Here is a 24,077-nt window from a genome sequence, read left to right on the forward strand (position 1 = left end):
ACACATCATCAGAAAAAAAGAGAGAATTAAACAAGAGGCAATGAATACTCCATTTTATTTAAGATTTCTCTGTTTCAGACCAGCAGAAAATGGGTCAATTTATTTTCTTTTAGCGCTTTTTTTTAAGTCTCAGCAGCATGTTGAACCCAAATGTTGGACTACATTGATTTTTTTTCCTGAAAGAATGAGTGATCACATTTGATAAATACTGTTTAGTATGGCCACACAGAAGAGAAAGAATGAGTAGAAATAATTTGAAGGCCTTGGAACTGTGGCATTTTAGTGTGTGCCCATCTTCACGCTTTCAACACTCAAATTATCTGCAATCATGCCTTGACACGTCTCCTTTGTTACCATCCTTCCCAAGGTTCCAGACTTGATTCCTGATTCATACCTTGTATGAATGGCTTATTCTATAGGCAAGCCAATAAACGCTTCCACAGTGGTCTTTCTCACTTCTCTTCATGGGAATGAAACTACTTACTGTAGACTCCATGTAGCGGCATGTCAGGTCTCACACCACCCTTGAATCCAAAATGGATCCCAGCCTAAGATTAGAGAAGGTACTACTCTGTGATTAATGGAGCCCCTTCTAATGAGGACCAGGGTTTGGATTCTACTAATGCACTCAAACCTTCGTAAACATTAAACGTGTAAGAAGCCAAGAACATATTATAATCCATTTCCTTCAAGTGGTGGTGAGACCTAATGTAAGGGAAGTGTAAAGATTCACAGTATTAAATTACAGTCTGTACCTTGGACGAAGGAGTGACGCCAATCAGACACGTTATTCATTTAAGCACATTCCGTTTAGCCATTGTTAGTCACATGTACACATCAGTGCTCATGGTTTCCTCTGCACATTTCACTGTCAGACACTTATCATATGTGAAGGTGTGTGTGAATGCGTTGGGACCCTCAGTGTCTGTCTCAATCATTACCCTGCACTGATGGTGCTCATCATATGTGTGCCTTCAAAAAAACTGACAACAGTCAAACAAATCCTGATGGGGGGAGGGATGGAGAGGGAAAGGGGTAGAAAGACAAGAGCTTATGTTATGTTATTAATGGAAGGGGTATATTTGCGGTTTCATATTTGTGATGCAGTTAAATTGAGAGAGGACTGTCTTTAGTGACGGTCAATACCGGCACTCTGTAGGATGTCTGTGGCCGTCTGTGCTGGGGGTCTGAAGGCTGTTTGAAAACCTGGAGGTGGGGAGTGGAACTGATTTGGGTTGAGTGTGGAAGGAGGGAGGTAAGGGGCCCAGGCGGCTCTGTGTAAGGACAGTTGGGTGGCCGCATCCAGGAGGCCGGTTTGCGGGGGCTGTGGGAGTGCGCTAGAGTTGGGCGGTCCATCCATCTCTGTGAGCGCCTGAAGCGACTTGAGCCAGTGTGGCGGATTGTCATCTTGGAGACAGTCCAAACTGTTGCCTGTGGATGCTGGGATACCTGGAGTTCATAAAGGGATATGAATGAGTGCTATTACCAATGGAAGTTTTATCAGTAACCAGAGGGTTTACGAAACACAAATCACACCTGTGATGATGGCGGGGTCCATCAAACTGGCGGTACTGTCCCAGCTGAGGCTGTGCGAGACTCCAGTCGAGCCTAACGGCACCCCAATGTGGTTCACACTGGAAGTGGAGGAAGAGGAGGAGGAAGAGGTAGAGTTCGGGAGGCCTCCGAAGTTGATGTTGATATTTGGTAGGAGCGCTCGCAGCCCGTCCTGCCACTCTTTCACATTTAAGCTTTCCACAGAACCATTGTTTTCTGAAAGAGAAAGAATTTAATGAAAAAAAAACACATGAGAATTGAAACTTTGCGGCATCCTTAAAGGAATAGTTCACCCAAAAAAACAAGATTCGATTGGTTTACAAGCAGAAGAACGCTGGCTCCTGCGTCAGCAAGACCATATGCATAAACATACGTCGAAGATTGACACGGAAGAGAAGAAATTGTTGAATAGTTATTTTTGTTTTCTTTGTGCACAGAAAGTATTTTCGTAGCTTATTAACATTACGGTTGAACGACTTATGTCACATGGACCATTTTTACCATGTCTGCATTACCTTTCTGGGTCTTTAACGTGTCAGAAACCTCTCAGATTTAATCAAAAATATCTTAATTTGTGTTATGAAGATAAACCCTTTGTTCTTATAGGTTTGATCACATGAGGGTGAATAATCAATGACAGAATTTTCATCTTTAGGTGAACAATCCCTTAAGATCTATGTGAAACTTTTTTACATTCAATTTTATGTGAAATGGGATACTCAAGAAAAAAATCCACGGTTGCGAGATTAAAGATGACCAGTTTTATCTAAATATTATCTTATACAATTAAAACATTTGTTAAATGATATTTATATTAATTATACTAATAGCTTTTTTACATATTTTGAGCATTCATTTTCATTTTAGTTAAGTATTTTTGCTTGCTTCTTAAAAATATTTCTATTTATCTTTATTTCGGTTTCAGTTTTAGTCAGTCTGGAAGTAACTTTTACTTCTTTCAGTTGCCGAAGCAATATTAATTAAGTTTGTTTTACATTTTTCAGTTACATTTTATTTCATTCAAGCTTGATTTCAATTACCGAAAAATAGTTTTTAATAGTTTCAGTTAGTAACAACACTGAAGATGGCCACAGTTTGCTCACATTAAAAGGACACAGGGGCACAAGCAGAATTAGTCGTTAAGGGAAAATAAAATTACAATGAAAATGCAACTCCGTGCAAAAAAACAACAATAAACATACTGGGAATGAGTTCAACAACTTGTTTGTATTTGGATCAGTGGGCTACAACTGTAGCCCTGCTTAGGCCAGGTGTTTTAACACACCCAGGTGTTTCACAAAAATAAAACTGGAGTGCACAAGACAGATGCATCCCCTAACCTGATATAGGAATCCCCCCAAGGCCGGTGCTGTGGTGCTGGGCCGGCATGCTCAGGTCTAAGAAATGGCTGTGCACAGCTGAGGCCGTGTGGTTCAAGTGTGTGAGGTGATTGCGGGTGGGAAGGCCCATCCAGGGGTGGCGTGCAGCCATGTGTTGAGGCAGGCTGAACGAGTTATACAGGCCTCTGTGCTGAAGGTGAGGAAGGCGCTGTTGACCATTGGGGAGATTGGTCTGGTGGGAAGAGGGGTTGGGAGAGAGGGGGGGATGCTCTTGGACTGACAACTCTTTCTCTATGAGGTCGGCCAGGGCCTTCCGTGTGATGTCAAATGGGTCGAAGCCGAGGTCATCGTCCTGCTGCTGCTGCTTGGCTGAAGAGCCAAAACCAAAGGCCGCTTGCCAATCAGTGGAGGACGACACTGGGATAGTGTCTGCAAAAGGAAGAGAATGTTTGGTGGGTTTAGCTCCGCACATACTGCAATCTTATAAGTCCACTACACTGAATTCACTGTACAGGCCTACCTGAGGTGAAAAGGCTCTGTGGTTCTGGAGTCATGGGCCAGTCGGAGGCTCCCTGTGGTGAACTGGAGAAAGGGGGCAGGCCACTGGGGATAGGGTTAGGATGTCTGAAATTGCTGTTGTCTGAGAAAAGAGATTGAGACTCTGCTGCCGCCCCCTCGAAGGGTGAGCGTGCTGTGAGTTCGGCCATGCTGATGGGCACAACGAGACTGGGTTTAGTAAGGCCAGGTGGAGGAGATGGGGAATCGCTACTGGATGTCTGTAAAACCAAATGCAGAAAGATGGATCAAAAATATGTAATTAAATAAAAGTTTTTAAGAGTTTTTAGCACTTACCTGTGATGTATTTTCCCCGTTTCCTATACTTATGGGTTCTGAAGGTTTGCCAATTGGACTGAAACAAAAGCACAGTGTGATGAGCATGCACCCAAACACAGGAAGAAGAAAAAAAATCACTTTATATGAAACATTTGTGACCCTGGAGCACAAAATCAGTCTTAAGTCGCTGGCCAAAAAAACATTTTATGGGTCAAAATTATATTTTTTATATGCCAAAAATCATTATGATATTAAAGATAGTAAAGATCATGTCCCATAAAGATATTTAGTAAATTTCCTACCGTAAATATATCAAAACATATTTTTGATTAGTAATATGCATTGCTAAGAACTTCATTTGGACAAAGTCAAAGGCGATTTTCTCAGTATTTAGATTTTTTTGCACCCTCAGATTACAGTTTTCAAATAGTTGTATCTCAGCCAAATATTGTCCGATCCTAAAAAACCACACATCAATGTAAAGTTTATTTATTGTTCTTTTCAGATTATGTATAAATCTCAATTTCAAAAAATGTACACTTAAGACTGGTTTTGGGGTCCTGGGTGATATGTGTTGTTGTGTTTCATAGCAAATATTGGCTAGGCTTCTGCAGTACAGTACCTGGTAGGCTCTAAGGCTGATGGGAAAGGTGGAAGGCCTGTGTTCTGTTCTGTTCCCTGTTCAGGGTCTGGGTCGTCTGGAGTCATGTGGTCTGGGTCTGTTAGGCAGTCTAAAAGAGGAGGGGACTTTCGATGCTCTGTGGTTAAACCGTTAACCATTTTCCCATAGTTCTGTAATGATGGCCATCCTTCTTTATTGGTACTATTGGGTCTGGGGGAAAAATGTTAAAGTTAAACATGGAAACCACATTTCTCATAGAAAAGAAAAACTTATATAATAATTAAATATGTAAATTATTCCAAAGTTTGGAGTCTGTAAGTTTTTATTAAATAAATGCTTTTATTTAGCAAGGATGCATTAAAGTCAAAAGTAACATTAAAGAAATGTATAATGTTTAAAAAAACTATTTTAAATGAATGTTGTTCTTTTGAATGTTGTTCTTTAAAATACAAGGAATACATTAGAAAAAAAAATAGAAAAAAAGTAAACATTTTCACAACATTATTGTTTTTTTATAGCATTTTCGATCAAATAAATGCTGCTTTGATAAGCATAAAACACGTTTTTCAAAAACATCTGGAAAATCTTACCGTCAACAAACGTTTGAATGGTAGTGTACACACACACACATATATATTTAGGAAATTCATTACTACTTAGTTACTTATAGAATATAATGCAACCATAAGCCACATTCATTGTCAATTATAAATATGAATATGTAAATATGATTGGGCAGGTACAGCAATGAAATTCAGGAGAAAAGCAACACCTCTGAGTAGAGTTGGGTTTGCTCTTCGACTTCTCCCCACATGTTGAGGTTTGTAAAAAGTTGGGGTTTGCTTTGTAAAGGTCTTGGAGTAATTTTTGTTCATACTCTTGATGTTTCCCAGCCTAAAAAACAATTTACACACAGTCAAACAATATCCAGACTAAAAAAAAAAAAAAAAAAAACAGACAGCAAAACATTTTCTAAATGCTTTTTTCTGAACTGATTGATCTGTAAACAAATGTGCTCACCTGCATTTCTTCTTTTGTAAAACTAGCCGCTTCATCCCCTAGTTCGTGTAAATACATGCAGTCCGTTTTAGGACATTGCATGCTTTTGAGAAAATAACTGCAGTACTTTGTTGTACCTAAAGAGGCCTTGAGACAAAACAGTGACAGACGAGTATTTTAAAAACAAACAACTTCAAAGTGACAGAATACACAATAAACATTTAACAAAGACATAATATACTTAATGTTTGATAATTTTGTAAATAGCTTACATTGTGACGGTTTAGCACTTACCTTGAGTGTTCTACCGTCCACTATGACATTGTTCACACACTGTATTGCTCTAAGGGCATCATCTGAACGAATGTAAGTTACATAGGCACTGGCACTAGGACCCTGTGGAGTGAAAGGTCAAAATACAGTAAATGTAATAAGTGTGTTTTCTTTATTCTACTCTTTTCCTGTAGCTTTAAAGGAACACTCCACCGTTTTTTGAAATAGGGCTTATTCACATTATTTCCTACATTTAGATAGGTGGGCAAATGCATTTTTGTGTCAGTGCATGCATTGTTTTAGTTTGACTGGGTCGGCGTTAGCTTAGCTTAGCACAATGAATGGAATCCTTTGTTGCCAGCTAGCATGGCCTGAGTAAAAGTGATCAAAAAAATAAAAAAAACCCACTTAATTACTTCTTGTGGACTGCGTATTCACAACGAGTACAAATAGCGATCCAGATTAACACTAGGCGATTTCCTAGGCAGATATTGGCTTGGGACTATATTATGGGGAAGCACAGGCGAAGCACTGCTGCTTAGGCGAAGCACTGCTACTTCGGCGCAGAGATATCACGCAACACATGAAATCCCACGACTTCCGTCAACATACCGGCGTGAATAGTAGCTGCCTGGCTATTTTCCTTACAGTACACGAATGGCGATGAACATGGCTGATTTTGAGAGAGACGATGAGGGTGACTTCTCAGACAGTCAAGAACCAGAACCATACCTATTTGAACCAGAGTTTACAGAAGACGAGCTGCGTGCTTTGGAAATAGAACGACAGTAGGAGACTGCGGTCAAGCCAGCCGCACTTCAGAAAAACACCGTCAAGCCAGCCGCGAGTGAAATTTATATGCGCGTGTATTAGTTGCGATCGCTCAACAGCCTGAGGACGTGAGGATGAGAGCCAACATGAACTGGTGGTGTGTATGTGGGGGAATATGCCAATCTATGCCGACGGAAATAGAGTGTCTTTGCTGTAGAGAGTGGGACATGTTTTGCCATTGATGACCAGGCTCAACACGTCAGATCAAGATGAGCGTGCCCGAAGTTGTGTCACATCTACAGAGGATTTCACGGCGCTGATCCATTCTGCAGTACTCGATTTTTTTTTCCGGTGTGACAAAGTGAACTGGAAAAAACGCCCCACGCCGAATGGACCAAATGGACAGCTGTCCACAGAGTAAGTGATTATTTTAATCATGACGCATGTATAGATCGACCCATATTGGTATTCACATAGAGTTGATGTTTTCATGTGTTGCGTGATATCTCTGCGCCGAAGTAGCAGTGCTTTCTTCTGTGCTTCCCCATAATATAGTCCCAAGTCAATATCTGCCTAGGAAATCGCCTAGTGTTAATCTGGATCGCTATTTGTACTCGTTGTGAATACGCAGGCCACAAGAAGTAATTAGGTGGGTTTTTTTATTTTTTTGATCACTTTTACTCAGGCCATGCTAGCTGGCAACAAAGGATTCCATTCATTGTGCTAAGCTAAGCTAACGCCGACCCAGTCAAACTAAAACAATGCATGCACTGACACAAAAATGCATTTGCCCACCTATCTAAATGTAGGAAATAATGTGAATAAGCCCTATTTCAAAAAACGGTGGAGTGTTCCTTTAAGCCAGAGACTTTTTCACGGGCGCTGAATGCACAGGAAGCATGTCACATGTGGCTTTTCTTACCTGTGAACCTGCATATGATGTGCTGTTATTGATGACCACTTTATGGATTTTGCCGAACTTTCCAAAATATTCCGGGCGTTTTAGAACCTGAGAAGTAATCAAAGTGAGAGTGGTTCTTCAAGTGAATAATTGCATGAACCACAGACACTGCACTGAATTATGCCAACTCATCATACAATCAAACTGTGATATGACACTGAGGGATGAAACTTCCTTTTGTTGAGCAAAATGTAAATGACTCACTGATGACAACACTATTTTTGAGCTATTCTCATTTACCTCCAACAGGAAGTGACATTTCTCACTGATATGATATGGCCAAAGGTGCAGTGGATTTTACATGATCAGAGATTTAAATACACACACATTGAGATTAAACACATTCTCGTTCAAACTTTGTAATCAGTACAAATTTTAAAAATAAATTACTGATTTAATTCATTCATTTTATTTATTCAATTGTACACTACCATTTAAAAGGCTGGAGTCAGTATGATTTTTGTAAAGAAATTAATAAATCTATTCAGGAAGGATGCATTAAATCTATTTAAAATAGCATTAATAGTACAAAATATTTATATTTCAAATAAATGCTCAACTTTTGAGCTTTCGGTTTATAAGTGAAAATTAGTTTCTGCTTCAACTGTTTTTCAACATTAATAATTAGAAAAGTTTCTTGAGCACCAAATCAGCATATTAGAATGATTTCTGAAAAATGATGTGACATTGAAAATTCAGCTTTGCATTTGCATTTTATATATTAACCTAAAAATAATTTAAAAGGTAACAATTCACAATATTACTATTTTTTTTTTTTTACTATATTTTGATCAAATAAATGCAGCCTTCTACAAATCTACAAAACCTACACTGAACTTTTGAATGGTAGTGTATATTTACATTTATTTCAGGGAGCAGCTAGTAATTAATTATCTAGCAATTCATAAAAATGCATTAAAATAAATGCAATAAATATATGAATACAATAAATTATAATTAATTAATAAATTATTACATAAAAATAATTGTAGGAAAAAAATCATAATTTAATTTAATAATCTAAAGAGTAGTTATAAAAAAAAAATATAATGGCATTATCTAACGTGAGCATTCACCTCCGCATCTGCGAGTCTTTGAGAAAGTCCCACGACGAACACGAGGTTCCGCTGCACCACACGGACACTGGCCAGGTGCTTGCGGTTCTCTGTGACCTTCTGCTTCTTCTCGTTCTGCTTCTGCTTCTTCTCATTCTTTATCCTCTGGATCTCCTCTTGTGAGAGCGGTTTGTATACTGCTGGATCCTCCGGATAAGGCTACAGAACACAACGAGCACAGTTACCTCATTTGAACCTGCATTTGAGGGGTGCCAATTCTCAGAGAACTCTTCAAATAGAAAAAGAGTTTTCAGGCTGAAACCATCACAGTGAGTCAAATAATACATATCTGGTAGGGGAGACACCATGATCAAGAAGGTGGTTCACCCAGAGCGAGGCTCGGCCATTGCAATTCGGCCGATTTGACCCCTGCGAATTCCCCAAATGTGGGAATCTCGACTGCATAATTTATGGTAGTGGGGGACTGCGTTGAAAGATTAGTGAGCAGTCGTGGCCTGATCCACCCTCAATACCACGACTGAGGTGAGATCCTTGAGCAAGTGCTACCCGAGCTAACCACTGCTCCGGGTAAATTCCAAGTATGGGTCATCATACTTGGCCACAAGTCACCTCCTTTCCTTTCCTTCTTGAACAACAGTGCGTTTACACTCGGGAAGTGCATTTTGCCAAGAAAGTGGAGCAACACACTTTAGCCACAGTTGCATAATCAGGCTTGAGAACATTGAGGCTGGTTAATCAGATGGTTTTTGACCACTGTGCTTGTGCATAACAATATATACTTCTAGATTTAACAATACATTCATACTATTGACCATCCAGGTTTCTTGATCGGTGATTTTGATTTTGAACAGATTTTGCCTCAGGAGCCAGAAAGTGTGATGGGCATTAAGTATTCTCAGCCTTAGATGCCATGCCCACGGACTATTGGCTAAACGTCTGATACATATGGGACACAAAAGTGGAAACACTTCAGGAGTGTCGAAGTCATCATCAGATTGGTTGAGTTCGACAGGATTTCTTTAACGTTCTGCCTGGAAACAGAGATACCGTGGCACCGAAACCCCTCACCAAAGAAGAAAGCTGCTGTTTACAACTGATGACGTGCGCTTATCAGGATCAACTAAACGCTGGATTTTGAAAAAGTATGTGAAATATTTAAAAATTAAAATAGAAACTCAGAGAGTTTTACACACCGGTCTGTTATTGTGGCGACATTTCCATACCTCGAAACGTGAAGATGAGCGAAATGAACTGTGATTGGTTGTTTGACATGTCAGTCAAATGGCCTCATGGGCCTTCAATGAAACCTGCCATTGATTCCAGACCTTCAGTCTGAAGAGACTAGGCATTAAGTGGCGACCCAACACAGTAGCAGAATTGTTTAACAGGACAGTTCACCCAAAAATGAAAATTCTGTTATAAGTTGCCCACTTGTTTCAAACCGATAAGACTTTTGTTCATCTTTATATCACAAATGAAGATATTCTTTATGAAACCAGCGAGATGGCTCTTTCTACACTGACAGTCCATTCCACTAAACCTTTTGATGCTATAAAAAGTTTATAAAGAGATCTGCATAGATCAAAGGTTAAATATCTTCATCATATAAAATGATCATGCTTTCAGAAGACTTGGATTAAACCACTTGTTTCATATGGATTAGTTTAAGAACTTTTTGTTTTGGTGGAATATTCTGAAAATGAATTTCCATTAAAAATAAATAAATATATATATATATATATATATATATATATTTTTTTTTTGTTTGTTTTGTTCTTTTAATCCTTTTTATTTTGCTATACAACTTATCCATGATTAAACAGGTTTTTATATTAGATGTTAGTTGGGTTTCATTATTTGCTTTTAACATAATTTTCTCCTGCTGTTCATGATACAACAGATGAGAACCACTGTTTTAGATATCGCAGCTTCTCATATACAATGTAACAGTGTCTCAATACCAACGCTGACGTTTTGACAAACAGACCTAGAACAAGTAGTCCATCACAATCATCAGAAGTTGTATATAGGTTTCAACCAGAATCGTACCTTTCTGCAAGCAGGGCAGAGGCCGTTCTCATCTGTGCGGATGCGGTGCCAGCAAAAGCGGCAGATTTGGTAGCCGCAGGTGCAGGGGAAGAAGTTGACGTCGTCGATCTCCAGCGGTTCCATGCACAGTGGGCACTCCATGGGGTCTTCTTTCAGCTCGGGACTGCGGGACATCCTATCGCACAGCAAGTTTGGGAGAGTCTCTGGCAAGTCGGCCGAAGGGGCTGATGCAAAGTCAAAGAGAGTAGATTTGATTTTTAAATGTGGCATTGTGGATGATGACAATACTTTAGTACATAAATGCTCTCGTTAAATTATTCATATTGTAAAATGGCATTCAGTTAGATCAAAACAAAGTGAATAGCCATGCCAAATTAATACAGTCAGCTGTCATGGGCTCATAGCAGTCCAAAACATCAAGCTACCACAAAAAGCACATTAAGCCTTTTCATGTTCCTCTCATTACAGTCAGTTGGCCCAGTTGTCTATAAACATGCTGATGTATTGGGATTGCAGAATAGGACCACTGGGTCACATTAGAGATGACTGAAAGTCTATAGACAGACACGAATACCTAATTTACAATATTTATATTTAGAAATAAACGATTTTTACAGCCTTAAATGTTGTATTTAGCACAAAATACTAACGCTTTCTATCTAAAATGAATTGCGAATGACATACGATTCAGTATTTCTTTTGTCCAACCCTGAAATTTGTATGACAACAAACGCATGCTTAAAAGATGTAGCTTGTATTTTCCTCACAAAAATCCCCATTCTAAAAAGCACATATTAAATTATATCAGCGAAAGCATATTAAACATACACACTTCAATCCTGATCGAAATAGTTTAGATTCATAGACCTCCGTGCAGTCTGTTTCGGCTTCAAATTGACATTAATTAAATAAACAACACATTTAATCCTATTTTGAAGTCTATGAATTATAATTGGAATCGCAATTGTTGACATGTCACATCATAGATGTCTAGCGGTGCGTCAGTCGCGCTGAAAGCCGGTCAGGTGTCTCTACAGCTGGGACAGATTTCAACTGACGTGCGGCGCAAAACGCAACACTTATTTACCCTCCAAACAACAAATAACACACAAACTTAGAAGAACGGATATTTTGAAATGGCTGTAAGTTAATACAACGACTTTCCCTCCACATATATTTATTTGACAACGACTGTTTTCTGAACGTTTCTATTTTGCGGCCTACACACAGCTAAAGCCTGCGACTCTCCTACTAAACGGCCCGGCGACTAGAAGAGGAATCGCCGCCTGTACGCCTTTGACTTCATCCTTCACTTAAAACAAAGGTTTTATTCTTTTACTATTGTGTTAGTCTGCTTCAACACACATATACAAACCCAATACCGATGTAGTAGTTATAATCGGGTGCACTGATCGTGATTAAAGCAGTTGTTTTGTAGGATACTCACTTCTACTAGCTGGTCCTGTTGTATTGCAGGGATTCCACTCCAAGGGATATTCACTCTAGTTTAGGCGGGGGTTCTGCCTTTCAACTGATCAGATGTGTCTATCTGATAGTTTGGAATGAGCACTACTTCACAGCTCAGATGCTCAGAATTGATTAGATGGTTTCCTACTCAGTTTTACTGTTTATTTAGGTAGCAGAATTTTTTTTTACCACCATCTTACACTGAAATGAGGAGGGAATACAGTAACCAGTCAGCGCTCACTGAGTTTGCGTAACTTGCGAGGCGCAATGCATTGTGGGGGTTGTAGTTATTTTGTCATTATTTTCTTTTACATCAGTAATGTACTCTAGTGTCACCACGTGGGGCGAGAGAAATCGATACCATGTCACATTTATATGCATTTAAAAAAAAATAATACTTAAAAGTGTTTAATTTTTAAAAGTTCATAATTGCTTTTGTAATTGTTATATAAATTTAAATGATAAATTTAACTAAATACTATACAACTTTGTTTTATAAGACAATTTCTTTTAGATTTGATTAACATTTTACTTATTTGTAATTCACCTAAATGGTAATGTTAAATGTAACTTTTTTTAAATAGTATAATTTAACGTATTCTCTAAGTTAATATGATAAAAAACTGCAAGCATAATAATTATAATGAAATTTTAAAAAGTGTATTTTGTATTTTACAGTTTAAACATTAACTTGATTTTATACCACCACTTCTTTTTAGACATTTACTCAAATAGTAAAAGTAAAATTTAATGTGCTCCCTGTTAATATGAGATAATAAAAATTGCATACATAGTAGGCCTAATTATAAAATAATGTACAATTATACAGAAAAAAAAATAAGAAAATTGTAAATATATTCAGAAATTATAAAAGTATTTTATTTTAATTTCCAACATTCAAAATGTAACGTAAAAACATTGTAGTTGACGTAATTAAAAATTTGTAATTAAAAAAAGTCTTAACTCTGTCATTTATAAACACAAGTATGTTATAATACTATGAAATGCTAAAAACACAGTTGTTTCGGTCACGAGGTAGGATTTTCATGTTTCTGAAGGTGTCCTCCACTACAGATAAGACCAGTGTTACAGTGGTTTAGACCCATTCATTTAAAAAATAAATCAGTGTACTCTAATTCAATGAATTACATTCCATATGAAGTCTGCAAAGTATGCAACCATATTTAAGTTTGTTTGTAGTAAAATCCTACAAAAGTACCACCTATGTACAGCCTAATGCACCGTGACTCTAGATGTTTGCTGGCAAGACTTCAATCTCTTTCTAATTGTATTTCAGTCCTCTATCCACACAAATGAAGGCTTTGGCCACAGCTGAGAGTGTAATTTTTCCGGATGGATGTCATCTGCTGTCAGTGATGGATCAATTGGATGAGGAGACAGCAAGGATGTGCGGGCGGCAAGGAGACCCATGCGCACACAGCTGTCTGTGTCCAACCCTTGTAAGATCCCCACCATCATTGCTCCAGCAAAACTAGATGACACAAAGAGAGTCTAATGCGAAATGCTTTTGTTTTGTATGATGTTAAATACTTTTGATAACATACCTGTCACCAGCTCCAGACACATTTACTGTTTCTTTAGAGCTCACAGTCAGCGCAGGATAATGAACAGCACACAGCCGTCCCTTCTGTTATAAAAGGCATAAATAATGTTCAGCATTCTAATGTTATAACTAAGATGTTTAGATTTACTCAAAGTAATAATTCACCCAAACCTAAAATTTTACTCAGGCCATCCAAGGTATAGATGAGGTTTTTTTTCGCCATCCAAACAGATTTGGATAAATTTAGTATTACATCACCTGCTCACAAATGGATCCTATGTAGTGAATGGGTGTCATCAGAATGAGAGTCCAAGCAGCTGATAAAAACATCACAATAATTCACAAGTAATCCACAACACTCCAGTTCATCAGTTAATGTCTTGTAAAGCAAAAGCTGCATGTTTGTAAAGAAACAAATCTATTATAAAGCCATTTTAACTTAACCATTGCAAAATAAAAGTCCATAATCCATAATAACACTTCCTCCAGTGAAATGTCCATCATCAGTTGTCTTCTCACATCAAAACACTTTTTTCACTTGTAAATGCTGCTTGATCAGTGCGTATTTCTCTGCTGATTCAGACGAGAGGACTTATTCACTAAAGAGTAATATTATAGATATAGTTTTGAAGTAATTATTAATTACTAGTAATTAATTTGAAGTGGCTTAGCAGCACAAAAGGTTAAGGGTTTAGTTCCCTGAGAACAGACATACCAGTGAAAAAATAAATACAATTATAGCCTGAATGCACTGTAAGTCACTTTGGATAAAAGCATCTGCTACATGCATAAATGTAATGAAGACATTAAAAATGCCTTAAAGTGCCCCTATTATGGATTTTTGAAAATTACCTTTCAAGCAGTGTGTAACACCGCTCTAAGTGAATGATAACATCCTGGAAAGTTTTAAATCTGAAAGTGTACCATGTATAAAGTTATTCTCTCTCAAAAGAAAGAGTCGACTCAAGAGTAGAGTCATTAAAACGAGTCGATTTTAAAAGAATCCCAAGCCGTTTCATGTTAACGTCAACATGAATCATTAGAATATTGCTCGCCCACATGATGGTCTTTTTGCGTTGGTCTGAATGAAAATGCAAACCCATTCTTTGCCACTAGGTACAGCTCTAAAAATAGTGGTTTTCCCAGTAACGCTGTATACAAAGCAGCTCAGCGCTCACAAACGCTGCTTTATCAGTCATTACAGGCAAGATAAAATTAAAATGAGACCAATCGGACTAATCAACGCAGATAAGATACACGCAAAAGAGGAGTTTGGAAAAATGAATCGTTGAGTGAATCGTTTGGGAGTCACTGAGCAACTAAGGAAAAAATAAATGCATATTATAAGACAATGAAAGTGTTTTTGGAACTTGCATGCATGTCAACCTGTTACTGGGGACTCCCAAAACCAAAATATGAACTTTTCATTATCCATAACAGGCACTTTAATATTTAATTTGTTTCTTAAAAATGCACAGCTTTTAATTTTACACGACATCAAATGATGTACTGGAGTCATGTGGATTACTGTGATATTTTTATCAGCTGTTTGGACTCTCATTCTGACTGCACCCATTCACTGCAGAGGATCCATTTGTGAGTAATGTGATGTAATGCTAAATTTCTCCAAATCTCTTCTCATGAAGAAACTCATCTTCATCACCCAAGAGTGAGTAAATCTATAGCAAATTTTCATTTTTGGGTGAACTACTTCTTTATGATTAATTATATTAATTAATGATAATAAGCCCATCATACCAGCTTTTGCTTTTGTGGCTGCAAATTCACAGTCCCAGCCGCATGTTCTCCACACACCATCACACCCAACGCACCTAAAGTGACCACCACACAATTCAGATGCTCCAGCAGGGGGCGGGAGAGAGCTGGTACACAGCCCAAGACATCCTCAAGTGATCTGGGAAACTCTTAAACAAAAGTATGCTTTGATTACTGTTCAAGTAGCTCGCCACTTCCCGTCCAGCAATCAAGCACTTGATTATTTTAGGTGTTTTTTTTAACTCTGGTACCTGTAGGTGTAGGCAGGCCTAGTGTATGATTCATGGTGCAGAGCTCAGCCAGATTGGGGGAGATGTAAGATAGGGCTTTCCAGCTCTCTGACAGGAAGGGCTTACAGGCCTTATCTGCATCCGTGGGCTCAAACCACACTTCAGCAAAACAAAAAGACATGCAATATGCACGTAGCAACTTACTTGAATCTATGACCTCAACATACGCTCTGAAGCAGTAGTAGATAAATTAGGTTTACCAGGGACTGCACGTTTCTTGGCAATACGGCACACGTAATCTATGGTTGAAACGGGAATGTTGCCATCAAGAACTACAAGAGATGCTGATGCAAACTGATCCTCAAACTGAGATACCTGAATGTAAAGATTAAAAAAAAAAAAGATTTATGTTGTTAACTTAGTTGTTACATTTCATTTAAAACCCCTTGCCGATTTTCCTATTGCAACATGAAGTTTGCATGATAAATATATATCAGAGTTGGTCCTCTTTATAGCCAATGATTTTAATTTCATCACAGCCATATGAACATGATTTACTATTTCCTTGTCAATTTCATGTGTTAAAGGGAGGCAAAGCAATCTCATTCTATAGTGTATCTGATTGGACAAAATGAGTGAGTACAGGATGAGTCATCATTATAATTTCCTCTGTTTACCTGACATAAAAAGACTGAACGTTTTCAATACGTTTATCTGCCAAGGTTTTTGTCATGTGACAAAAACCTTGTCTGGATGTGAATTAGCATGAAAATGCTATGCAAACTAACATAGCCTGACTTAAATCCACAATGCATCATGATTACTTTCATAGTTTATGGTTATGAAATTAATACTTTTTTAGCAAGGATGTATTAGTTCCCCTGAGAATGAAAATATGTCCATCTTCTACTCACCTTCGAAGTATCCTAGGTGTATGTGACTTTTCCTCTTACAGAATAATCCAATCAGAGTTATATTAAATATTGTCCTTGCTCTTCCAAGCCTTTCAATGGGAGTAAACAGGTGTTTGTAGTCAACAGTTCAGAAGACGTGAAATAAAGTGCACGTATCTGTAATAAAACATCCCTCACACGGCTCCGACTATTGTGAACCCATGCGTTTTTGTAAGATAAATATCCAGATTTCAAACTTAATATTTTTTTCTCATTTCTGCTGACGTTTGGGAACCAGAAGACGTGCAGGCGGATGTTGTAGTTCGTCAGTGCTGAGTGGTTGGTGACAAGGGCCGAAAGAGAACAAAACAAATGCTGGTCACAAATTAAAAGCACAAGTGTTTATTATGTTTGAAATCTGGATATTTATTTTACAGAAGTGAGGGATGTTTTATTACAGATGCGCGCACTTTATTTCACATCTTCTGAACAGTTGACAACAAACACCCACTTACCCTCATTGAAAGGCTTGAAAGAGCAAGGACAATATTTAATATAACTCCGATCAGATTATTCTGAAAGAAGAAAGTCACATACACCTAGGATGCTTCGAGTGTGAGTAGAAGATAGACGAGTTTTCATTCTAGGGGTGAACTAAACCTTTACTGTTCAAAAGTGGTCGGTAAGATTTTTATGAAATTAATACTTTTTAGCAAGGATGCATTAAATTGTTCAAAAGTGACAGTAAATAGTAACAAAAGATTTCTATTTCAAATAAATATTGTTTTTTTTGTTTTTAAAACATTTTATTTATTAAAGAATCCTGAAAAAATGTCAAGTGGCACAATTGATTTCAACACTGATAATAAAAGAAAAATTTCTTTTGCAACAGATCGGCATATTAGAATGATTTCTGAAGAATTATGCGATGCTGAAGACTGGAGTAATGATGCTGAAAATTCAGCTTTGCATCACAGCTATTTAAAGTTGTAATTGTATGTCACAATATAACTTTTTGATAAAATAAATTCAGCCTTTGTGATCATAATACTTCTTAAAAACATGTGTAAAAAAGCTGTGCGACCAGCCTTTTGAACAGTAGTATTCTTTTCAAATATACATACATATTGCTCTTGTATTTGCTGATGGATGTCCATGTCGCCCAATCCCAGGCTCAGCTCTCCAGACTCGGTTATAACAGCACAATAGGTCGCAGTCCTTTGGTCTTGTAATCTGGCAACTGCGCTTGTATCCTGATGAGCATAAAGCAAAAAATATGTAGTTACAATGACATTTTGGCTACAATAGCAATAAAATGCTTAATGTACAGTAACTCACCATGTGTTTACAATAGTTTAGCACAGCTTCACTATGAGAGTCTTTGCCAATGGCAGAGATGAAGAGAGGCCTCTGCCCTAATCTGCTTAAACAGTCTACATGAAATATAAGCAAGTCAAAAACGGCAATTGTACATATTCATTGAAATAATATGAATGAGACATGACATACCAGCAATATTCCTGCCTACGCCTCCAAAAGACTGACAAACACTTCCTGGATTTGTCTGACCAAACTGAAAATGTAATACAAACACAAAATATTTATCCGTATAATGTCATAAAAAAGTTACTTAAACTCCTTTAGCTTGTTTTATTAGTCTTACCACCAATTTCTTTGTCATTCCTTTAGCGATGAAATCAACGTTTATTCCACCAATAACAATCTGAGGGCAATTAATAGTTATTTTAGTATTATATTAATAATATTACAGAATTTATAAATGTTTTAAGTTAACTTTTAGTTTTTCATTTTAAGTTTTAGTAATATTATGTGCTTTTGTCATTTTTATTAGGCTTTGGGTTTTTATGATTTCTTAATATAGTTGTAGTAGTTTTAGTACTTAAAAATATTTCAGATGGTTGTCAAGGCAAAGTTGGTTTTCAACGTTTAATCCCAATATTAATATTTTATTTCAGCTTTATTTAAATTAACCAAAATACTTTTTTAAATTAGTTTTAGTTCACAATACAAAACACTCAAAATAAAATGTAGTCTTTCCGTAAGAGCCTACTATATTTTGCAAAAAAGTTTTTTTAACTGTACCACTTACAGCGTAGGAGTCTGTTCTCTGGTCCTTTGATTTTCGGGTTTTAATGTCACCTCTGAAGTTGCCTCCAGTTTTCTCTTTATGTTTAGAAAGGGCACATGCAATCTGACTGCCCACCTTGGCATTGTTTTTGATGAGCGCTATATCTGAAAATGAACGAACTTCAGGAAAATACCACAAAAAGACACATGAAACCAAAATGAACATAACAACATCATGTTATTATAAGTATATACTGTATAAGAATATGTATACAGTAAACCGTATCATCATAAACTATCTTTTGCGTCTTAAATGGATACTGGCTTGCAGGGACTTTCCTTTTGTCAGCTCATTGACTCGCTGAAGGATAAAAGGGGTGACATCTCTTCCTGTGACACCTTGTGAGCTTCAGATAAACAAAGAAAATGCTTTTATCAGAAGTGTTTGTCACTCTATATTGCATATGGTATGGTCAATCACAATTTTTCTCTACCTGGCCTCCTTCACAGCTGTTTGTATGGCATCTTCTATCTGTTGTCCTGTGGCTGCATGTTCCTCAGGGATGGGGATGGCCAACAGAAGACCACTTTGCAGCCCCAGAGATAGTGTACTAGCTGTTGAGGTAAGAGAGAGGTAAAGATCCCTTCACAAATGACTAAGCAGGATGAGTTTACATCAGAGGAACTTCATCTATGATCTCTGTTTTAACTAGCTCTTTCAATTGGGATCACTGCAGCATTGCGTAAATGTGTAATATTGACATTTACTCAAATGTATGTGTGGTAAAAGCTTTAACGCTAAGACTTGCCAATAAGATCTGCTGCTTCTTGAGGACTGGAGACATGGTAAGGAGAAGTAAATTCACTTTGCCTAGAGAAGAAGGCTGGGAAGCTATTTGACTCTCCATATGTGGCCACACACACACCCTGAGTTTCCTGTAAATAAAAGCACTTATCTTTGAATTAGAACTTAAGTATATATATATATATATATATATATATATATATATATATATATATATATATATATATATATATATATATATATATATATATATATATATATATATATATATGAGAACAAAACTGAGCCTAGGGGCATTAAAATGTGTGTATTACAACTATGCTATGTAAAAATATTTATGGAAGTCAACTGTTCCCAACATTTAAAATATCTTCTTTTTTGTTCAACAGTTCTACAGGTTTGTAACAACATGAATAATGAATTATTCGTGAGTAAATTATGACATTTTTGGGGAAACTATTTCATTTTGTACAAATTAAATTTAACAGTGTTATTACATTATTAACGTTATTGAACTTAACTATAAGTGAGTGTTAGATGACAGCAACGGTAATGTAAAATCTAAAACTCTCACCTCAAAAGTTGCAAAACAAGTTTTCACAACTTTACTGCGATTTCACCAAGTGAAACACAGAGTTCACATGCAAACTGGTGACCGGATTTAAAGGATTAGTTGACTTTCAGAATAAAAATGTTTTGATAATTTACTCACCCCCATGTCATCCAATGTCTTTCTTTCTTCAGTCGAAAAGAATTTAGTTCCAGGATTTTTCTCAATATAGTGCAGTTCAATGAGGACCAGCGGGTTGAAGGTCCAAATTGCAGTTTCATTGCAACTTCAAAGGGCTCTCATGATCCCAGCCTAGGAACAAGTGTCTTATCTAGCGAAGTGATCGGTCATTTTCTAAAAAAATTTAAAATGAAAATGTATTTTTTTTTTTTTACCACAAATGCTCTAGTTCATCCTTACGAAATTAGTCATGTTGAAAAGGTCATGAGGCAAAACAAAGTGAACATGCAAAGTCTAATGCCCTTTACCAAAAAAGGTAAAACAACAAAGTCAGATGATTTTTAAATTGGAGGAGAAAATCAGATGGCGTTTTTTTCCCAACCCTACCTTTTTTAACATCGCAGAGCTAGGGCAAGATGAGCATTTATGGTTAAAAAGTATACACATTTTTTAATTTTTTTATATTTCGCTTATTCCTTGGCTGGGATTGTGTAGAGCCCTTTGAAACTGCACTGAAACTGCAATTTGGCCCTTCAACCCAGTGGCTCCCATTGAATTACGGGGAAAAATATGAAGAAAAATCCTGGAATGTTTTTCATAAAGAACTTAATTTCTTTTTAACTGAAGAAAGGAAAACATGAACATTTTGGATGACTTGGGGGTGAGTATGTATCAAGGGAAACTTATATTCTGGAAGTGAACTAGGTACTCAGGTAGATACTTCAGGGTGTCTTAGAAAGTCTTAGTCTTCCTAAGTCACAACTTCTCGCTAGTGGGGTTCCTCAAGGCTCAGTGGTTGGACCACTTCTCTTCTCCATCTACATGACGTCATTAGGATCTGTCATTCAGAAGCATGGCTTTTCCTATCACTGCTATGCTGATGACATTCAACTCTACTTCTAATTACAATCAGATGACCCGACGGTACCTGCTCGCATTGCAGCCTGTCTGAGTGACATTTCTAGTTGGATGAATGACCATCACCATCAGCTCAACCTTACTAAGACAGAACTAACCCATCATTTCATCACAACTTCTCTGTACAGCTGGGTTTGCCAACCATAACTCCTTCCAGGACAGCCAGAAACCTAGTAGTTGTGATGGATCATCAGTTAAGCTTCACAGACCATACTGCTACAATGACTAGTACTACAGATTTGCCTTATACAACATTAGGAAGATTAGACCCTTCCTGTCAGAGCTAACCCTCTTGTTCTCTCCAGACTGGACTATTGTATTGCTCTCCTGGTGGGCCTTCCTGCATGTACTCTCTGCAGCCGATCCAGAATGCTACAGTGAGAGTTGTCTTCAATGAGCCAAAAAAAGCTCATGTTACTCCTCTCCTCATCAGGTTACACTGGCTACCAGTAGTCGCTCACATCAAATTCAAGATACTGATGCTTGCCTATAAATGTCCACTGGCGCGACACCAATATACTTAAACTCACTAGTTCAAACTTATGTGCCCTCCAGAAGCTTGCATTCTGCAAGTGATCTGCGCCTTGTGGTGCCACCAGCACTTTACCAACTAATACTAGCACGTACCTTTTCTTTTCTATTCGATTCTTAAAAAAAAAAAAAAAAAGCACATAGCTACGTGTTCTGTGCTAGACTATCTGAGACTTGGCACTTGTATACTGTTGTTGGTCTGACTGCTTCTATTGTTCTCATTTGTAAGTCGCTTTGGACAAAAGCGTCTGCTAAATGATTAAATGTAAATTTAAATGTAATGAACTAATCTTTTAAAGTCTTACCAAGAACTCAAGAGTGCGACCGATATCTAGGATGGATTTCACCCCAGCTGACACAACAGCAATAGGGGTTCGACCCAGTTCAGTGAGGTCTGCACTCACATCCAGAGCTACGAGAGATAATATATTGGTCATTAAATACAGGCAAGTAAACATTTTCAAATGGATATAAGAATTTTTTTTAATAAACATGCAGTTTTCTCCATCTCTATGTACTCCTCCAATGCCTCCAGTTACAAAAACAGGAATCCCAGCCTTGTGAGCCGCAATCATTGTGCCGGAGACAGTTGTGCCACCCGACATACCCTAAATTATCAAAAAAACGGACATGAATATGTATAATTAAATAGTAACAAATAAAGATTACTTAAGCTCCAGACCTTGCTGATGACATAAGGTAAGTCCCTTCTGGACACTTTTAGTGCCATTTTGCTTTGTGCCAGGAAGTCCAGTTCATCTGACGAAAGGCCCACATGAATGCTGCCCTCAAGAATCCCAATGGTTGCAGGGATTGCACCCTCAGCTCTCACAATCGCCTCCACTTCCTTTGCTGTACTGAAATAAAGAGGGAATGCAGTCGTTTGTTAAATACAGAATCCTTAAAATATGAATCAGACTTTAGATGAAACGTTTTTTTTTTAATCTAAAGTCTGTTTTTAGATTACAAATGTTAAAAATTGTATTTTTAAAAGCCTTATACAATAATAAAAAATTATTAGTCTGACTCCGTACTGTTTTTAAGATAAAAAGTCATGTGACAACTCTGACTTTAGAATGGCCTGAGGGAAAAGTTCAACATGTTAAATGTTTGACAGCACTGTTAAGAGATTTATCATGTTTTTCTACCTGAGATTGTGAGGATAAGGCATTCCATGTGTGATAATAGTGCTTTCCAAAGCCACAACTGGCCTTTGATCCGCTAAAGCCTCTTTCACATCAGGATGGATGATAAAAAGGCCGTCTGTAGGAGAAATACGGAATAGCTGACCCAAACAACACTGTATTCAAACCACTGTACCACATTTGGTGATCAAAGACATGCTTGCCAAGTTTTAAATGAATCTCATATGTCTAGTTTTGAAAAATGATATAGAGAAGCTATTTATTTATTTATTTATTTATTTATTTTTTGTGATTGGGGGTGGATTTTGCACATGGATCGTTTCTATGGTGCTTTTTGGCAATTTAGGAACCTGACAGCCAAGGTCCCCATTTACTGTATGGAAGGTAAAAGCTTTGACATTTTGCTAAATACTTTTTTTTTCTGAGTTACACTGAAGATAAGAAAACAAGTCTGCAACAACATCGAAAGGAAATAATAAATTATGAATAAAATATGAAATATAATCTACAGTGATTCAGATGTAAGATTTAGGAAAATGAAATTGGGACATGGTTGCTCTGAATGCAAATACCTGAATCTAGACTTGCGGTTTGTGCTAGTTTACCTTTTTTGCGATGTCTGCTGGATGAAGTTGTAATGCAACGTCTTAGAAACGCAGACAACCTCCACATCTTCAGAACTTGATCTTCAGGTCAGCAAAACTCGCAACGTAAAATGCAACCAAGCCACCGTGTGCTGGAGAGTTTCCACACGCTTCAAAAGGAACAATTTGTCGTGCTCTATTTGTTTGAGACAAGTGACGTGCTTATATAAGCGATGTTCACAACCCTGCACTTTTCAAAAGATGAAACTCAGAAATACACTAAACATAAAACCAACCAACACACGGGTCCAAGTTAACAATTCAGGACTTCAGTCGTTCAATGAAGACTGACAGAAACGAGGCTGCATTCGCTCATTAAAACTCTTCTCACGCGCTACTCGCTTTTAGTCAATTCAGTCACGACTCGGCTTAAATCAATCCAGGGTTTTTTTCTGGATGTTAAACTCTCAATTTAAGCTATTTGATTTTCGGCTCGACTCCGCTAGGTTGAACTTTGATCCGGTTTGGTCTGTTTGTACTAGCTGAGAATCGCCTTTTACTCCGAATGTCAGTCAGATGGGGGATAGTCTATACATGGGCATTTTAACGAATCAAGGTTTACTACGGCGATATCTATGAATATAGAGATTTTTTTGTTTGTTTTTAATACCATTTTATTATTATTATTTTTTTTTTTTGCTAGATTTTTGTCTTCTGTTTTCTATAAGAGGTTTCATAACTCGTTAGGCCTCTTTCATTCATATAGACTCAGCTGACTGAATGAACTGCTTGAAATAGTTTTGTAGACAACTAGAAATCTTGCCTATACATTTTTAGAATAAGGAAAAGACACAAAAAATAATTCTA

At 37.4% G+C, this 24,077-nt stretch overlaps 2 protein-coding genes and 1 pseudogene across 5 annotated transcripts; 1 reads left to right on the top strand and 2 right to left on the bottom strand.

Moving 5' to 3' along the window:
• Nucleotides 1-36: 36 nt before the first annotated feature.
• Nucleotides 37-12,172, bottom strand: LOC128014452 (CCR4-NOT transcription complex subunit 4-like). Its single transcript, XM_052598036.1, has 13 exons — nt 11,927-12,172; nt 10,480-10,703; nt 8,431-8,628; nt 7,316-7,402; nt 5,644-5,745; nt 5,371-5,496; nt 5,123-5,244; nt 4,351-4,560; nt 3,747-3,804; nt 3,415-3,670; nt 2,895-3,323; nt 1,537-1,770; nt 37-1,449 (listed from the first exon to the last, which is right to left on the bottom strand). Exons 2-13 carry the CDS (start codon nt 10,651-10,653, stop codon nt 1,130-1,132), a joined length of 2,316 nt encoding a protein of 771 aa, XP_052453996.1. The 5' UTR covers nt 10,654-10,703; nt 11,927-12,172; the 3' UTR covers nt 37-1,129.
• Nucleotides 8,751-8,929, top strand: LOC128014784 (uncharacterized; annotated as a pseudogene).
• A 631-nt stretch (nt 12,173-12,803) lies between the features above and the next one.
• zgc:136858 (uncharacterized protein LOC678543 homolog) lies at nt 12,804-23,748 on the bottom strand. 4 transcript variants are annotated; one of them, XM_052596999.1, is made up of 18 exons: nt 23,232-23,748; nt 22,630-22,744; nt 22,164-22,338; nt 21,978-22,089; nt 21,787-21,893; nt 19,307-19,433; nt 18,992-19,112; nt 18,819-18,904; nt 18,520-18,662; nt 18,073-18,132; nt 17,919-17,982; nt 17,748-17,842; nt 17,534-17,662; nt 15,777-15,891; nt 15,538-15,675; nt 15,269-15,435; nt 13,512-13,594; nt 12,804-13,438 (listed from the first exon to the last, which is right to left on the bottom strand). In XM_052596999.1, the coding sequence occupies exons 1-18, from the start codon at nt 23,296-23,298 to the stop codon at nt 13,240-13,242; spliced, it is 2,103 nt and encodes a 700-aa protein (XP_052452959.1). In that variant the 5' UTR covers nt 23,299-23,748; the 3' UTR covers nt 12,804-13,239. The 4 variants fall into 4 exon arrangements, with proteins under 4 accessions (XP_052452959.1, XP_052452960.1, XP_052452957.1 ...); XM_052597000.1 differs by having other exon boundaries at nt 21,787-22,089; nt 22,164-22,333; XM_052596997.1 differs by having other exon boundaries at nt 21,787-22,089.
• Nucleotides 23,749-24,077: the final 329 nt, after the last annotated feature.

This window comes from Carassius gibelio, chromosome B25 (assembly GCF_023724105.1).
Source record: "Carassius gibelio isolate Cgi1373 ecotype wild population from Czech Republic chromosome B25, carGib1.2-hapl.c, whole genome shotgun sequence".
In the NCBI taxonomy this organism is placed as follows: Eukaryota; Metazoa; Chordata; class Actinopteri; order Cypriniformes; family Cyprinidae; genus Carassius; species Carassius gibelio.